This window comes from Coffea eugenioides, chromosome 11 (assembly GCF_003713205.1).
Source record: "Coffea eugenioides isolate CCC68of chromosome 11, Ceug_1.0, whole genome shotgun sequence".
In the NCBI taxonomy this organism is placed as follows: domain Eukaryota; kingdom Viridiplantae; phylum Streptophyta; class Magnoliopsida; order Gentianales; family Rubiaceae; genus Coffea; species Coffea eugenioides.
Window position 1 is genome coordinate 7,667,116 of NC_040045.1, and position 18,825 is coordinate 7,685,940.

Here is an 18,825-nt window from a genome sequence, read left to right on the forward strand (position 1 = left end):
ATGATCTGATTATGCATTTGTATATTCTGCCATTAGTTGACGGTTTGTAAACCACCCAAATGATGTATATTCATTCAATACTAAAATAATATTTAGGATACTAAATTGCTCACCAAGATAAAATACTAAATACTAACGGTGTCCTTTGCTTTTTTATTGTGTTAGTTATTGTTCCTTCTCCTCTTTCATTGAAGTCAAAACCTACAGGCTAGAAGGTCCGAAGCCACTTTGAACCCAGCTTTCCATTAAACGGCAAATACAAAAGATAATAGAATAAAACGGGCGGGGCACAGGTCATGTCTACCCATTTGAAGAAAAACAAAAACAACATTCCTAAAAAGGTTTCATTAGTATCTACTAGAAATTGACTACCCGATCTTTAGGTCGTTTCTTGCTTTTCTTTTTCTCTTTTTCTTTCTTTCCTTTTTAGAACACAAAAGGAGATGGTTTTGCCTTCCCGGAGTAACATAAACTTGACTCTTATTTAGAAACCTGCAAATTGTCAATACATGATTTTGATCACATGGAGGGAATATTTAAAAGAGATTGACTACTCAATACTTATGTTGTTTCTTTTTTCCAGAATCAAATGGAGAGGCTTTGCCATTCCCATCGGTATACTAAACTCCTCGCTAATGTCAAGTGTTTTCGGATCCATCCCTGAAGGAAGAAACCAGTCAAATGCATAGATCAATGAAGCAAGAATTAACTGAATTTGCTTTAGAGCTAATGAAACTCCGACACAAATCCTCCTACCCGCACCAAATGGCAAAAGTTCGTAGTGAGTTCCCTTGAGATCCAGATTCTTGCCGAGAAAACGTTCCGGTTCGAATGCTTAAAGGGTCTTCCCAAGTCTTGGGATCTCGTCCGATAGCATATGCATTTACAACCGCCAAGCTGTTCGTTGGAACATCATAGTTCATCACTTTGCAGGATTGCAATGCGCAATGAGGCTCGAGAAGTGGGCTTGGAGGGTGCAATCTCAGAGTTTCTTTTATACAAGATTGTAAATATGGAAGCTTGGCCAGTTGACTCTCACTTAATAAGTCTGTTCCTCCAATGGTAATTGTGATTTCATCACGAACTTTTGAGAACGCATTTTGGTTTTTGGTGAGCTCTGCTACTGCCCATCCAAGTGCTGTGCTAACCGAATCAGACGTGACAAACAACTCCTGCATATGACGAGACAATGAGGATGAGTAATTTTTTCTTATATGATTAAATTTAACTTACAATGGGGGGATCAATATAACAGCTTATTAATCAAGAGCACAACTAGCAGTAATATAATGATTGATCAATATTACAACAAAATAAGCATAAAAGGTGGGAAAAACAGTATCATAAAGTTAGACAAACTTACAAGTTATTGAGATTTGTATTACGACTTGTAAGTCTTTGAACATCAATATTTAATTAACGTAATGTTGCATTTGGGCTACAGGAAATGAAATTTCTTCATTCAAATTATTGTTCCTCTGATCCTAATTATATTAGACTACTCTGAGTAGGTATGAAAAAGAAAAAAATAAAAAACAAGGTCACTTTGACTCAAAATATACCAAGGTATGAATGAGAGATTATGGGAAAAAAAAAAGGAGTTTCCACTTGTATTCGGTGATACTAATCTTCCAAAATATATGAACTTAGTATATTCTTTGTCCATTAGTGAAAAGCGATATCCTGGATAGGTGCAATTTCACAAAAAAAAAAATTATAATAAAAGTAGATAAGAATAAGTCATCAGAAGTTATTTAGTTGGAAAATGGGTAGCTTTCATGAGATCTCGGGTTACTCGTCATACCCACGAGAGCTTTCATGTTGAATGAAGATGCGAAAAGAACAAATAGAAAAAGATTACAAATAGGCCAAAAATTTTTTTGCTTCATTAAAGTTGTAACATAGCTCTTCTTAGGAAAATACTTCTTTTGGTTTAAATTTTACTCAAAAAATAAAAAATTTTAGAATGGTTGTTAAGCAAAACATTACATTGTAAGATGGAAATTTCGAGTTTTCATTTCATTAGTATTTGTGAGCATGGGAAAGAATTAAATCAACGTGCATCAGTATCAAAACAAAATATACTAATTGGAAGATTGAGATGTCATACGTTGAAGACGTTGAAGATTTCACAATCATCAAATGAATGTCGAGAAGCAAAGTAACACGAGAAGTAAAGTAAAAGTAAAAAATAAGTCACTAGGTGATGGCAAAAAGAAGGGGTCTCCGCTCCTTCATGTGGGATTGAGAATTAGGTCATGAAAAAGTGTTTTTTAAGTGCTCTTGAGGTCAGGTTTGGCCCCCTTCAAAATCTTTGTATTTTTATTTTATTTAATTAATAAAAAATGCAATTCGAAAAAAAAAAAAAAAAAAACTGTCGAATGAGAACATCTAGAAAATCTGCTCCTGATGTACCAGAATCATGTCTCCTTCTTCTCTCGCTAACAATATCCGCCCACAGAGCTCTAGTTCTTTCCTTATAATCCTTTGCCTTTTGCTTAGCTCGAAAATCCAAAGCACCAAGCAAAGGAAATATGTCAGCCATACCAGGCACAGCAAACTCAATTAGACTCCTGGAAAATTTCCTCAACTCACCCACATTATTCTTGAGGTTGACTATATCTTTGGACATCATGGTATATGTCAAAATATTGACAATTGTGGCGTAAAATATGTCCACAATAGCCACTACTTCACCTCCATTTGAGCCCAAAAAATCTAGCATTTCTTGGACCTTCTCAGCTGTCAACTTCAAATGTGGCTCTAAAGCTCGACTTGAGAAAAGCTCAGTATGTGTAGCACTACGTAAAAATCTCCATCTTTGGTTACATTCATTCAATGGTACAATTATTGAACTTTTAATGCCTGGAATCACATTGGATAAACGCAAATTAAATCTACCGGATAAATCCCGATCATTTGTCTTCAAAATTTCTCTAGGAGTTGCTGGGGAAGATGCAACTACTAGGAATTTTGAGCCTAATCTTAGGGAGATGGGTGGCCGTAAACTTGGGCAAGGTTGACTAGACATCTATGTCGATTATGTTCCCTATAATAGGCCATGCATGAGGGCCGGGAGGCAGTTGTAAGCTATTGTTAGCTTTGCACCTGCCAAAGATACAAAGAAGGATAGGCAGAATAAAGAGAGTAGAGTAGAGAAGATAATGGTTGCTATTCATGGCTTCTAGTGCTATTGTATCCATATCTCTTGTCAAATTCTGAATTTTGAAGGTGGATTTTGTATGTTGTTTTTCGTTTGGATTATATATGTATTTGGAATCAGAAATGATGAAAGGTACCACTATAAATTATAGCCACGGCCATTTGCCGGGGATATTTTACTATTGGAATTATTAATTGCAAGTCAAAATGTTCTCCAGCTTGTTTCAAGGCCTGCATTCTTTTACGTGGTGGTCTTCAAATTTAGACTAAAATTCACATAAACATCCCTGTAAAGTTTATCATATACAATTTACAAGAAGCTCCTCTTACGTTTTAGAGATTACACTTAATTCCCCAATTCATGGCCTGCAACTAGTATCATGTCCCCCACTTAACACTCAACTAGAATCATAAATGACAAGAGAAGGAACAGGCAAAAACTCAACTCTACCTAAGTCATAAAAAACAAGAGAGAGAGCAGGAGGGGTGGCTCTCTTTAGGGGGGAGGTGGGGAAAATTTGCGAAATAGATGGTTTACGACTTTACGAGGTGTAGCAACAGATTTAGGAGAGAGTTAAAGAGGTTTTGGTGAGAAAAAGAAAAATGAATACAAGGCTTGATTACCACTACATCCTCCACAAGTCAAGTGCCAGGCTGCCAGCCCTGAAATAGATTTATCAACAATTTACCATCAAATATCATGGTTAGCTTTACAGTTCATGAACATGACAAAAGGTCTTTTATGATATCATGTACATCGACTACTTTTTTTTTTTATCTTTTATGCATAAATAATTACTTACTGCCTTTTTATTATGAATATTTGTACAAATATCATCTTTTCCATTTTACCCAATTTTTTTCTTACTATGAAATTTAATTTATTATTTTCATTTTAATAAATTGATTCATCTCCTTGTCTTTAAATGGTTTTGCTCTTTGATTATATGCGCTTTAAATTTAAAAAAGTTGTGAGATGACAAAATTGAGAAGAAAAAAAAATGCCAATTAGTCCCTGCAGTAAATATTGAAGGACATATAAAACTTCTTATTGCATTTTGAAATGGAAAATTTAACCAATAATTGTGAACACAAGTCTAGGCAAAGTAATGATAAAATAATCTCAGGGAACAAAGTGTAACTTACCCCTAATTAGAGGGGAAATTTTTCTAGATAATCCAAAAAGAAAAGTAGTTTTTCATTGTTTTACAAGGGCATTTTTAGGAGGTTCAATAGGATTTTTCATTCATATCAATATATTTCATCCAAAAGGTGAATGTAGGGGAGGTAAGTGCAACTTTGAACATATGAGGGGAGCATCTTGCAATTACAACAATTCTTAGGGGGGAAATGTTAAAATAAGCCGGCAATCATCTTTATGGTGCTCTATATACAAATATTAGAAGGGTTTCACGCCGGCTAGACTCTAAACGAATAAAGCAACAATCGTAATATGAAAGCTATTTTGCATTAGTTCAATTAGCAACTCATGCCTGAATGACATATTAACGATATCATAAACATATGGAAGAGCTCAAGTTTACAAGTTGCTAGTATTGGTTAATGGAATTAAAAGTCAATGGTCATCTTTATTGTACCATATATATGATAACTGGTTCATTTCGACCAGGAACAAAAATAAGTGAAGCAAGAGATTTTTGTACTTTAAAATCTATTCTTGATCAGTTTAATTAATTAGCAATTCATACACGAATGACAGATTAAGGATGGAAGCGTATTTTGGTGGAGGTCCATGTTTATAAGTTGCTAGCCGGCATTGGTCAGTGGATTTAAATGTCAATGATCATATTTAAGTGACTAATTTCAGCTAAAATAAATGGCTAAATAATGCAACAATTAAACCTGGAAAGATATTTTTCATCACTTTAGCAACTCAAACATGAATAGAAGATTAAGGATAGAAGCTGAAAACCTGAAACTCAAGCTTTGGTACCATGATAGCATATATATTCTGGTTTTTTATTTGGATAACTTTTTATACGCTATCAATGTAAACAGTTTTTTATACAAGTAGCTTTAGATCATACTACATAACATAAGTTTAAATTTAAAATTTAAATCATGCACATGTGATATATATTCAAGTTTCCCAGTGTAAAAAAATCATTTTATTATCAGTGTATAAAATATTAATCCTTTTTATTTTTGACTTCTCCCAATTCTTCGCCATTAATTGACTTTCATATTTGCCTATAGTGTAGTCATAAGAAGTTATATCAAATCAATTTTCATTTTGTTGTTTTCACAGATAGAGAGAATATGTTGGCATATTAAATCAAGGTTCAAACTTAGAAATTTTCATATTAGTATTTAATAGTGTTTTAGTCAAATTAGGGTTTTAGTAATTTCATTGGAGTCAAGTTATGGTAGTTTTATTGTTTAGGATTCAGTATCTTATTAGAAAATTTCTTATTATTGTACGATTTGTTTATCAAGTCATCTAGTCTATAAATGGGAAGTCATATTATTGTATTTAGTTGAGAAGAGTGAAGGACCGAGAGCCTTGTTCTTGTGATGTGATTAATAGATTATTATTATTGGTATTATTCCTTTTCTTCCATACATATTTTTATGTGCATAAATTGCCTCCCCATATACACTAATTTTATGAACTTTATCTCCTGCACTGCCACTTTTAATCCCACCATTTCCCTACTAAGCAAAAAAAATTTTAAAAAAAACACATCTAAAGCACTACCAAGGAATATGCCAATAAATGTAATTGCAAAACAAACCATGTTTGCAAATCTGTAGAAAAGAAAATTAGTTTGCACTTTGAAAATTGAGAAGCCATGGAGCCAACAACTATTGTAATTAACCACAAAAAAAAAGAAATGCAAAACTAACAACTCTTAAATCTAGAAATTTGAAAAGTAAAAAAGATATGGGATTTGTACTTTGCAAATTGGAGGATAAGAATTAAGAAGGGAGAGAGTAGAGGTAGAGGTAGAGGTAGAGAAATGAGACTGATATTAGGAGGGAAAAAAATGGATGATGACTGCTAGTTTGAGCAAATTTCAGGGATTAATGTTTTTAGATTTTTTGTTTTTTGTTGGAGTTGTAGTTAGTGTCTGTTTGATAACATAAAAAAGTGCTGAAACTGAATTCATTCAGACATTCAGATGTTTTGGGTGTTTGATAAATAAAAATTTTTCTGCTGAACTTATTAAGTGGTGCTGAATTTGAATGTATTTTTTTCAGCACAAGAATTGTAACTGAATGCTTAATTTGATAAGAATCAAGAGATTTACTTCAACTACTTTATCTTATCTACCAAATCTATCCTTGTTTGTTAATTACATTCAAAATCCTTATCTAATTAAACAACCTGACATTCTCTGTCTAATGGCTTTCTACTTCTATTTTCTCCCTATTTAATGATTTTTTTACAATTTCTCCATGCTCCTCACATCTGTCTACTCCTTATCTTTTTCCATCTTTCTACTCTTGCATAATTTTGTCATTTTTTTCCTCCCAAATTTTTTTATTGCTACCATACTCACCGATCTCAAATTCATTATTTCCAAGGTAGATTATTTGTTGTTTTGCGTCAACATTTTTCCATTGAAGTAATTAAATTTCTATATAATTTGGTGTGAATTTAAAACTTGTTTATTGCAGCTTCCTTTTGCTTATATTTGGACTTTTCTTATCAAACTCTGATTTAAAAATATATTTGCACCGATATTTGGACTTTTCCATAATATATTTCTTCTTTTATATTACTTTGATTTAAACATAAATATTGTCATTTTCATATCTAACAATTTTAAGCTAATTAAATCATAGGTTCTATTTCCTTTTTGGATTAAAACATAGAAGGGCAAAATTGTACAATTTAGCTTATTAAGCATTAAGTTATAAATGTTTATCAAACAGTATAAATATGTTCAGCATTAAGATTCAGATATTCATATATCTCTTTTCAGTGCTTAATATTCAATAAATTAATTGTTTCAGTATTCAGAATTCAGAATTCAGATTCAATTTTATCAAACAGAGCTTTAGTGTAGAAAAACTTAAAAATCGATGGTTAACAGTTTGAACAGGTTCACGAGTTCGATAGTTTTGATCAATTTTGACCAGTTATTTATTAATTTGGACCCAAGTAGTCCATCTTGAGTCAATTTAAGTAATAAACTCACTTTAAACCAAATGGACCGTGCATTTCCATTTTGAGGCCCACGTGGTATTGGCCCAATATCAGTCCAAACACAACTAGACTTGCTACAAACTTAATTTAATTAAATTTAATCAAGAGTAATTTAATTTATTTTTTTATCTTTGTTTTTTGGCCAAAATGGCATCATTTCATTCATCAAAACCAAGTTACACATCCTGGAGCAACTGCTCCTCAACGTCTGCTTGAGCACTATCAAGCAACCAAACTGGAAAACAAGCTTTCCAATCAACAACAGACCCTAAATTTAGAGCAAATTTTGCTGACTTATGGCTAATAGAGTTGAACTCCCTTCGAACAAAGGAGAAACAACATTTCTCAAAGTTATGTTTTAGCAGCTTAATATCCTGCAAAACTGTGGATAGAACCACATCATCCATATCCTTCAGTATTCTATCTATTACAGCCTTACAATCTGATTCTATAATGATCCTTCCCCAGCCTTCCAAAGCAGCTTTAACCATTGCAGTTCTGATTGCCAATGCCTTCTCGAGTATTGGTGCTGAACATGTAAAGGAAGGACAAGCCCATGTAGCAACCAGCTTCCCCTTCCAATCTCTAGCAACAATACCCCAGCCGGCTTTATTTGTCTGCTGATTCAAAGCAGCATCAATATTCAGCTTGATCCACCTTTCATCAGGAGCAGCCCATCTTTCTTGCTTCCTTACCCTTTGCCTTAACTCTCTCTCTTCCTCCCTTATTTATTTTTTTATCTTGACTAAATAAATTAAATTAAATTTTCAACTGCTTACAGTGTCAAAAGAATCGTTTGAAAAAATAATGTTTTCAAGTCTTTAATATGGCTTTAAGTTCACGCCTATGGAGGTATTATCTGCCTTGTAGTCTGTTTTCTGTAAAGGCCAGCTTTAATTTTAACTTTGCTCTTAATCCAAATTTGTGCTTTATTACCAGCCAAGTAATATTTCTGTTTATTCTTTAAGTTTTATTGCACTGTAATTTTCTTTATTTCAAGCTTGTGCAATAGGATATATTCCAGACGATAAGGAATTTCTTATTTTGCAAGTTTCCTAATCTTAAATGGGCGACTATGTGAATTTGCAACTTTCCTGCGTCAAAATGATTTAAGCAAGTGAACTATTTTTTTGTTTTCCTTCTTCTGCTTGTGGTGGGGCCTCGGGGCAAGAGGAAGGAGAAAGGTAAAAAATTATTGCTATTTGTGAAAATGGATCTTGAAGAAGTTGTTAAAATGTATGCTCTAAAGTCTAGGGCTTTATCATGTACTTTACTATTTACATTTAATGAATGGCATTTTATTTTATTAATTATATTTTTATCAATTAAATAGATAGAGTCAGTAAAATAAATGTATGCATATATAAATGTAATTATGATATTATGATTATGAAATACATTTAACTAGGGTTTATTTTTAAATAGATCTAGTCATAACTTTAATATACGAGACACTATGAATACGGATTTCGCATAGATTATGTTTTCTCCTTTTAAAAGAATTAGTAGATCTCATTTACTATAATATATCAATATCAAAACTAATTATGCAGGTACTTAATAAAATGATCATGTTCACTAAATTGATCCACATGAAAAATATCACATGGATAATTATTTAAATGACAATGGTATATTTTTTAGATGCTATGCATACATATGGTAGTAGTATTTGAAATTATCATAGTATCTTGAGCGCAAATTATTATACTTTGGCTCTTAAAGGGAAAGTGGATTTTTGGCAATCATTTGTTTATGCATGGATGAATTTAATGGTCACCGAAAACTAGATAATAAAATTAATCCTTGTGTTAATGAACTTGATGTGCTGGCACCATATTCTTATGTATTTCGACACCTTAGCATGATCCCGAGTCAAAATGATGTCAGACTAATAGAAACTTTGGCACAGTCTGTACTGGGTAAAATACAAAAAAGCCTTTTTTGTGGTTAAATTAACCTATGGAAAGCCTCTTATGATTTCAAATCATACATTCTAGTTCCTCGTGATTTAAACTAATTTGAAACTGCAACAAAAATCATCAAAACTAATGGAGATGGATGAAATGACACAGGCCCCGTTTGGAAGGTGAGTTTTTTGAGTGTTTGTATAAAACTTTACTGTAGATAACTGTAGAAGTTGTAGAAAAACTTTTGTAAGAAGAAAAAACTTTTTTCCTTAGGGCTCGCCATGATCTAGAATCGTGTGAGTGCAGCTTTCTCTTACTTTCCTTTTTTTTTTTTTGGTTGCCCGTCGGGTATCCGAAACTTTGCCTCGATTAATCCGGACCCGACCCGCGTCGCGCACTTGGCTATGGTGGGTGAGTCTCCTAACAGGGGTGTCTGCGTACACTAGGACTCAAACACGAGACCTGTTTAAGCGAATCCGAACCGCTTACCACTCGGACCAACCCCTGTTGGTTCTCTTACTTTACTTTGCATGCCCCTTTGACGCCGATAATCAGAATAATAATCCTATCAAAACTAATTAAAAAATAATAATAATACCATAAAATAATCCTAAATTCAAACCTAAATAATTTATTCAGATGGGACGAGGGGTCCTTGGACCTAGAGAGCAACTTGTTACACATCATAAAGAAAATAAGAAACAGGTAAGAATTGTCTCATATGTATTGCTATGTTTAATAATATATATTGAACAAGCTATAACAAATAAAATAAAATAAAGTGGTGCTCTAACATATTAATTCTACACAAGATCTTATGAAAATTCTTTTGATACATTTACCCTTAGTAAAGAATAAAGATGCTATGCTATGATACGATATGCTTTCGTTTTCTTTTTGCTTACTTTAATTCAGGAGTGCATTCAGGAAATAAAATAAAGGGTAAAATATCAAAAAAAATTCCTGTGGATCGACAAATGTTCAATTTAACTCTATCTGATTTGAAAACCTACATTATAACTCTCTATGATTTCAACTCAATTGAAAATTGGATAGAAAACATTCAATTTTACGGTTGTATGTGAAATGTCAACATTGCTCCTACCATACGTGAGATGTTTTTAATTCAATTTTCAATTTAGTTGAAATTGTAAGGAGTTATAGTGTAGTTTTTCAAACTAGTGAGAGTTAAATTGAACATTCGACAACTCATAGAGAGTTCATTTATATAAGGGCAATATTGACATTTTATGTATAACCATTAGATTGGATGTTTTCTATCTAATTTTCAATTTAATTGAAACCACAAGGAGATATATTATAAATTTTCAAATAAGAGGGAGTTAAATTCAACATTTAGCATAAAAAGATTTACCGATTGTTTAATCTCCCCATTCGACGTAAAGATGAGGAACAAAAATAAAACAGGAAATAAGAAAGGGTATAAAGAAAGAAAAAGAGATGGGAAAAGAAGACCTGCAGATAGCTAGCTGACTGATGCAAGAAACTTTTTATCACTTAGCTTGGCTTCTTCAGAAAACACAGAGAAATCTGGTTAGGGAGAGAAGTGCTTTTGATTAGGTGAAAATGCCAGGGAAACTTGCGGATGACGAGATGGTCACTGACATTTGCAGGTCGCTGAGAGAGAAGCAGAGACTAATGGCCAATCCGGATGCAGTTCTGATGGAGAGCATGGATCGGTTTGTACAAGAATTCAGGTTTTTGTTCATCTTTCTTAGTTATACTCGAGCATGGAGTGATGCCCACAAGGTTGTCCCAAATCTGGATCAGCTGGTCCCCAGAATTGCAGCTGCAATAAAAGAATTCAGGAAAATCCTTCATTATGCATTTGCAGATAATTACAGAGGAGAAGATTATTTATTTTATGAATCCACATGTGGTTGGAAGGACTGTTGGAGAGGCGTTGGAGATTGCCTTCGTATGGACTATTGCCCGAGGGAGCCTTGCTCACTGCTAGATGCATTTGCCAGTTTGAACGAGCAGATTGAGATGTTGAAGCAGGAAATCAGGAATGCATACTATGAACATTTGTCTTCCCATGCTTTTCATTGTCAACCAGCTTCATCCTGGACGGGTGACCACTGCTGGGATGACTTTTGCTCATCCATAAGATGGAGTCTGCATTTACTCTCAGAAAAACTTGATTTGGTTGTTAATACTCTGAGGAAGCAGATGAAAGCCTTAACTAGGAGTCTATACTCTTTGAAATCTTTTATCCAGCACCCATGTAATGATTGGTATCATGGGAAGGTAAACATGATGGCTCGTTTTGGACAAGTGGCTGTCCGCACAGCACATGTTTGTTGTCTGTGCTGGTCTGTTGCAGAAATGGATTTAAACATGGAAAAAGATGTGGCAAGTTTGCTGTCCGATCTGCAACAGAAGATCGATCTTGCTTCTCCAGAGTTCCTAGGGTTGATTCTAGAGTTCCTAGAAGTGGAAGAATGTCGAGTTACTTTTCTAGATCACATGCTTGATGTACAAAAAGGACGTCGTCTTCATGATGATTTGTTACCCTTGATAAATTGTGTTGTCAAAATACCAAAGATGGATAACATGGATGTCCAAAAGTTTTCAATAAGTATTAAGGCTGTGATTGTGGAAATCTCAAATCTCAGGCACAAGTGCAACATAATCTCTATAATTGATTTTGTGAGTTTGTTTGCCAGGGTTTGGATTTTAAAGGCTGAAATATTCCTCACGGAGCAACAAATTGCAGTAACTCTCCTCGCTCTTTCTCTAGAGGATTATATCACAGCTCTTCAGAAAGGGTTGAGCCTTCTGTTGAAATCCTTCACTCAAACAAGGAAGAAGACAGAAGAACAGATCTTTGCGCTCGTGGACGACATGCCTAGGCAGATCGAAGCTCTCTATCGATCCTCTTCTGCTGAGGAATTCATAGGAAACAAGGTAAAAGATTCACTTTATAAGTTTCTTGTGAATGCTATGCTTTTCAAGGCAAAGGCACTTGTGCTGAATCTGTTGGACAGTGATGCAAGTTTGATAGTCCCCATGAAGCGCCAGATTGGAACACTTCACGAGGCACTAGTATTTGTGATAGAATCAACCCTTAGTCAGCCAAAGGAAAATGAGGAGGATGAGAAGCAGATCTTGACATATATTGAAGCAGTTGCTGCTAGAGTCATCTCTCTCTGTAATTCATTTTCAGCTGATCAAACCACAGAAGAAGCAGTTACGAAAATGGACTTTTGGCTTTCTGATTCGCTAGAAATAATTCAGCTTTTGACTCCGAAGTTCAAAGAGCTTTATCTTCAAATTCCCAGGTTACATTTCCCCAAGACTCCTCAACTTGGCTTCGTTGAATTTCTTTTGCAAAAGCTAAGACAGCTGCTAAGGCAAAAGCTTGATTCAGTTCAGCATGTAATCCATCAAATTGAATCCATCCATGAGGATTTGGAGATGTTGATGTCTTTCTTTAGGCACTCTTTGAAGCAGGGAATCGGTAATCAGGAACATGAAGATCTTCGTACACATCTTATTGTTCTGGCATATGAGGCAGAATGTGTCATTGACTCAATTGTGATTGGGGGTTCTGCTGAATGGAACCATTTACCGTGGCTTTATCATGTTTCACAAGAGATTAGACATGTGAAGATGCAGGCCATAGATCTTCATGAGAAGGAGAGCTGTGATATTGGTAATTGCAATGCTCCCCAGACATTATGGCCTTCATTACCACAGGCTAGTACCACAAACATTGATGAAGAGGTGGTGGTTCTAAATGACCAGCAACAAGTTCTAATCGATAAACTTACCAGAGGATCATCGCAGAGAGATGTTGTGTCCATAGTTGGAATGCCAGGAATTGGCAAGACGACTTTGGCTTTCAAAGTATACAATGATCCTGAAGTTGTTTGCTACTTCCATATTCGTGCATGGTGTCGTGTTTCACAAGCATACAGTAGAAGAAGTTTGTTGCTCGATATTCTAAGACACATTATTGAGCTTAATGATACCATCCTTGCCATGAGCAATGAAGATTTGGACTTGGTGCTGTATAAACATTTGAAGAAAAATCGTTATCTCATCTTTATGGATGATATGTGGAGCATTAGGGCGTGGGATGACTTCAAGATCTCATTTCCAGATGATGGAAATGGAAGTAGGATTCTGATGACAAGTCGTCTTTGCGATGTGGTCTCAAAAGTAACACCTGAATGCAATCTTCTTAATCTTCGTCTACTCTCTGATGATGAAAGCTGGGAGTTACTAAAGTTGAAGATATTTCATCAGGAAAGCTATCCTGAAGAACTATTTGAAGTTGGAAAAGAAATTGCTAGAAATTGCAAGGGACTCCTCTTTCTGTTGTTGCAATAGCTGGTATTCTTAACAGTACAAGCAAGGAATATGAATCGTGGAAACAAATTGCAGAAAGCTTGGACTCATTGATAGTTGGTGATCAACAATCTCGCTGCATGGACATCTTAGAACTGAGTTACAAGAATTTGCCAGATGATTTGAAAGCATGTTTCCTTTACTTTGCAGCGTTGGAAGAGGACAAGGAGATTTCTGTTTCTAAATTGATAAGGCTATGGATGGCCGAAGGGTTTATACAGAAAGAAGCTTCGAACAGCTTAGAGGGTCTTGCCGAGAATTACCTGATGGATTTGATTGGTAGAAGCTTGATAATTGTTACCAAAAGAAGATCAACGGGTGGGGTCAAAGCATGTCGGGTTCATGACATTGTGCGTTGCTTGTGCTTGTTAAAATCTAAAGAGGAAAACTTCTTGGAGCTGGTAACTAGTAAGGATGAACCTTATGCTTCTTTTGATGGTAGTATGGATATTGATGATTTTGATCCTTCAGATTCCATGACATATGAGAAATATCGATTATGTGTTCATGCAAGTCGAAAGCACTTTTTTATGTCAAGGCCTTCTGGTCCATATGTTCGTTCTCTGCTGTTTTATGCTACCACTGATACATACCCAAGATGCCCTTATGATACTTTGTTCATTTCTAAAAACTTTAAGCTTCTTAAGGTGCTGGATTTGGAATGTGCCAACATGGGTAATTCCTTTGCCAATGGAATAGAGTTACTTGTTCAGTTGCATTATCTGGCAGTTGGTGGTGATATAGACTCTATTCCCTCATCATTAGCCAACTTGCAGAATCTAGAAACGTTTCTTGTGAAGGGACTGAAAGGTAAGGTCACTATACCGGATAGCATTTGGACCATGACTAGCTTGAGGCATCTTCATGTAGAAAATCATGCTACCTTCGCATTGCAAGATGGAAAGATTGGAAGTTCCTGTGAATTAAGTAACTTGGTTTCCCTTTCCTCGCCATCTCTTTCTTATAGGGAACATGCAGAGGAAATATTAAGGGGGTTGCCCAATCTTCAAAAATTAAGTTGTATTTTTTCAAAATCATGGGATAATTCCAAGAAGTGCAACCAATTTCCAAGGTTGGAGGATATGACTCATTTGGAGTCACTCAAGATATCCTACATCGGTAGGAGTGTTAGTAGTGGCGAATTTAGCTTCCCCTTGAGTCTTAGAAAGTTGACTTTATCAACTTTCTTCTTGCGGTGAGATCACATTTCGACAATTGGCTGTCTGGAAAATCTCGAGGTTCTAAAGTTACTTTCTATAACTTTTGAGAGCACGCAATGGGAGATGCAAGATGGAGAATTCCCTGAACTCAAATTCTTGAAATTACATAACTTAAACATTGTTGACTGGAATGCCTCCTGTGATCATTTGCCTAATCTTCAGCAGTTAGTGCTGCAAAATTGTGATAATCTCAGGGAGGTTCCTATTGATTTTGTGGACATAACTACCTTGCAAGTAATTGAAGTGCAGCGGTGTGGAGATTCTGTTGAAGAATCGATCAGAAGACTTAAGGTGGAGGAGCAAATACGATATGGAACTGAGCATTTGAAGGTCCTTATCCAACATTAAAAGGGGGTTTCAGATCATTAAGAGGTCCTTGTCCATCATTATTAGTGGATATGGAGCTTTATATCCATCTGGTGCTATGCATCCTATTATCATGTAAGTAATTCCAATTTTACTGACTGCACTCCTATTATTTCACATCCTGGGAGGAGATTGCATAATCTAGATGTTACCATTTATTGAGTGCTTCATTTTGTCAACTTCTATTTTCACATTTGCAATAAAAAAGTCCTCTTGCTTGGTTGTGGATTCATGTAGTCATGTGGCGGTTTCCTTCAAAGTTCAAACTGTAAATCCTTTGGAGGAGCCTTTCTTTCTCATTGTTACTGATTCCTTTTCCTGTAGGCTTCTAGATAAAATCATGCAAGACTGATTAATACAAGGAAAATTTGGAGAAGATTTAGTGCTATTGTTCAAGTTTAACAAAAGAACTCGTGCATTTTGATTCATTTTATGGCTCACCAAAATTAAGGATACAGTTGATTGGAGAAGTTCATGGTTATTGAAAATTTTCGGTTTCACAGAGGCAGCCTTTGGCTTTGTAAGACCCTTTGTTATTTCAGTATATTTTATCAATCCTTCGGCTTCCTGTTGAACTCTATTGCTGCAAACCATAATCTATTAAGACAAATTAGTCTGATGTTAAGCGATAGTGTCGGTATTAATCTGAGATATTTGGAACCATGAAGATTATCACAGACCTGTATCCTGATTCTGCATCTTGTGTACCCTCATAAGGCAATGACTGATTTCTGATTTTCTAGGAAAAAATCCGAAAGCAAGTAGGATTTCTAAAAATGAAACAACACAAGAACATTAGCTCTGAAGTAGGAAGTTGGAATAAAAGAATTTCATTTTGCTGTCTTGAGAAACTCTGGCCAGATTAATTTAAAGGTTCCCTCTGGTTCTGCAGTATTCCTGTGTTACTGAGGGGCAGCTGTGCATGAACTGCTGAAGTACCGCTAAAGACTCCACATGACTTGAAGTGGATGGAAGGACTTGCTATAGAATTGAGAAGCTGGAAGTTCCCTGTCAATATTTTTTGTTGCAGTTCCAGATCACCTTCTAATCATGGCACAGCACGAGTATGCTCTTCTCTGATGTTTTGGAAACTGAAATTTCTAGTTAAATCATTGCATTGATCTTGTGACTAGAAGAAACATTCATGCCTAATACTTGTGCTTTTATTTGTGAATGCTAAGAAATTTGTGGTAGTCCATTAAAACACTTATAACTTGAATGCGAAATACTTCTCAGTCATTTCAGTTTTTGGAGCTTCACTTTCTATTTTATGAACTAAAACATGCAAAAAAAATTTCCAGATGATGAACCTCTAAAGATAGACATTAGATAGAAGTTATGACATTCCAAATTGCAGTGATCTTAATGGGGATTGCGGACCAGCCGACAAGCATAAGCTTCAAAATTCCTTGTACCTTAATGAACGAAGTAAAACATACAGAGCATTGATTTAGTAAAGAGCAGTACAAAGAGAGTTACAGGGAAGAAACGGGAACAATTGGAAATACACTTTACCCCCCTGTGATTTAGCATTTGTCACATAACCCCCTTATGATTTCAAAAGCTATATATAACCACCTCCCTCATAATTTGGATTAAAGTGTGAAAAGCACTTTTTGTACATAGTCTAACTTTTCAAATCTGGCTCCAAAAGCACTTCTTTTTGAACATGGTCAAAAGCCATTTCTGAACTACCTGAGAATTTGATAGCTGCAATGAAATAGTTGTATAAGGAAGCAGTTGTTACAACATATGACTTTGGTTTTAAATCTAAAATGCATCGAAGTCAATGGTTGGTTAGTTGCTTCTTTGATCCCTCCCTGTTTATGTACGACTGTAAAAGTATCGATCAATGTCAAGTTTATGCAGCTCCCTTGATTGTGTGTATCACTAGTCAGAAATTTTGGCCGATTTGAGAATGTTCTTCTTTGGAATCACAAATGGTGACCAATGTTTATTTTATTTGAAGGTGAAAAACAACGTACAATGGCCTTAGAAGATCTTGGAAAAGAATGGGCAAAACTTGGATGACAACTTACAGTTCTGGTGTTGTTGATTCTCTTGCACTTGGATGACAATTTCTCCCATATTTGGGTATGCTGTATTTCAGTTTCCCTTGTAGCTTGAGACATATCTACATTATAAGACATTTCAGTTAAATTTTTCTTGTCTGATCTTTGGATCAGACTCTTTATCTTCATTGTCATTGTTGCCTAAGTGATTGCGATGTGAAGTCAATACAGCCGCAAGACTTTCTGTTTTTTGTTTCATTTGCAGTTGTAGTCTGCGGGTTTCCTGCTTTCAAGTACTTTGATAGGATCTGATGATATTTTTCTCAGAAAGTATTCTGCAGAAAATAATGTATTAATGATCCTTTTACCAAATGGTAGAATTCTATTGGTACCCTATTCAAACAAGAAGGCAATTAGAATGTGATGAGAATGCTATTAGAACTGATTTTTTTGGGGCAAAGGTCATTTCGCTCTGGTTTGATCCCTAGTCATTACTGTCTGAAATTTTTGGTACGAGGCTTTTACACTTGCCAAAGAAACCTTTTCCGGTAGCTACAGCTGTAAAAACTAAAAATAATATCTAATGATAATAGTGTATACACTGATAATTTTAGGAAGAAATGTATTTTAATCCCCAATGTTTCGACCAAAACAAATCTAGTCCCGAAAGTTTTTGATATTAGGTAGATTTAGAATAACTAATGGAAATGGAACAATGACTAATAGTGGTATACAGAACTAGTTGTTACAACCTATGACTTTAGTTTAATGTTGTAATTCATCGCAGTCGATGGTTAGTTAGTTGTTTCTTTGATCCCTCTCTGTTTATGTATGTACGTCTTCAAAAGTATTGATTGATGTCAAATTTATGCAATTTCCATGATTGCATAGATCTCTTAGCAAAAGTTTTGGTCCATTTGAAAATATTCTGCTTTGGAATTATAAATGATAACCAATGTTTGTTTTACTTGAAGGTGAAGAACAATTTACAATGGTCTCCCAACATCCGGGAAAAGGATGGGCAAACTTGTATCAGGCAGTTCTGACAATTTCTCTCACATTTCGATATTCTGCATTTCAGTTTCCCTTGTTGCTTGAAACATATCTACATTATGACACATTTCGGTTAAATTTTTCTTGTCTGATGTTTGGATGAGACTCTTTATATGCACTGCCAACGTTACCTATGTGTTTTCGACATGAAGTCGATACAGGCTTGAATGTCAGAATGATGGTATTATTGTGAAACAGCTGCAAAATTTTCTTGTTATCCACTCCTTTTGCAATTGCAGTCTGTAGGTTTCCTGCTTTCAAGTCCTTTGTGTTGGGATATCAAGTGTGAATCAATATACCACATCGGAAAGAGATGAGTAGAATGAGGAACATATAAGTGGGAATTATCCATAGACCCAATGCCTTAAGGTTTTGGGTTGGATGTGGTGTCAAGCCCATGGTTGTGGTTCCCATTCTAGCTCATGGTTAAATTCTCCCCGAGTTTGGCTCTCTCAGAGCCCAACAAGTGGTATCAGAGCCAATGGTTCGGCTGGGCAGTGACTCCAGGATAAAAAAGCCAGTGGGAGTGGTAAGGCGTGGCTTGGATAAGA

The 18,825-nt window shown here is 35.2% G+C and overlaps 4 protein-coding genes across 7 annotated transcripts; 2 read left to right on the plus strand and 2 right to left on the minus strand.

Annotated features, from left to right (window-relative positions):
- Positions 1-752: 752 nt before the first annotated feature.
- On the minus strand, positions 753-3,031 carry LOC113751901 (probable (S)-N-methylcoclaurine 3'-hydroxylase isozyme 2). The gene is made up of 2 exons (XM_027296048.1): positions 2,390-3,031; positions 753-1,172 (listed from the first exon to the last, which is right to left on the minus strand). The coding sequence occupies exons 1-2, from the start codon at positions 3,029-3,031 to the stop codon at positions 753-755; spliced, it is 1,062 nt and encodes a 353-aa protein (XP_027151849.1).
- A 4,481-nt stretch (positions 3,032-7,512) lies between these two features.
- Positions 7,513-10,641, minus strand: LOC113751902. Its single transcript, XM_027296049.1, has 2 exons — positions 10,622-10,641; positions 7,513-8,059 (listed from the first exon to the last, which is right to left on the minus strand). The coding sequence occupies exons 1-2, from the start codon at positions 10,639-10,641 to the stop codon at positions 7,513-7,515; spliced, it is 567 nt and encodes a 188-aa protein (XP_027151850.1).
- Positions 10,642-12,085: 1,444 nt separating this feature from the next.
- On the plus strand, positions 12,086-18,277 carry LOC113751401 (putative late blight resistance protein homolog R1B-23). Of its 4 annotated transcripts, XM_027295409.1 has the most exons (4): positions 12,086-15,284; positions 16,102-16,273; positions 17,179-17,303; positions 18,196-18,277. In XM_027295409.1, exon 1 carries the CDS (start codon positions 12,115-12,117, stop codon positions 13,603-13,605), a length of 1,491 nt encoding a protein of 496 aa, XP_027151210.1. In that variant the 5' UTR covers positions 12,086-12,114; the 3' UTR covers positions 13,606-15,284; positions 16,102-16,273; positions 17,179-17,303; positions 18,196-18,277. The 4 variants fall into 4 exon arrangements, with proteins under 4 accessions (XP_027151210.1, XP_027151209.1, XP_027151212.1 ...); XM_027295408.1 differs by lacking the exon at positions 18,196-18,277 and having other exon boundaries at positions 17,179-17,739; XM_027295411.1 differs by lacking the exons at positions 16,102-16,273; positions 18,196-18,277 and having other exon boundaries at positions 17,179-17,739.
- On the plus strand, positions 13,704-14,822 carry LOC113751903 (putative late blight resistance protein homolog R1B-17). Its single transcript, XM_027296050.1, has one exon. It carries the CDS (start codon positions 13,704-13,706, stop codon positions 14,820-14,822), a length of 1,119 nt encoding a protein of 372 aa, XP_027151851.1.
- Positions 18,278-18,825: the final 548 nt, after the last annotated feature.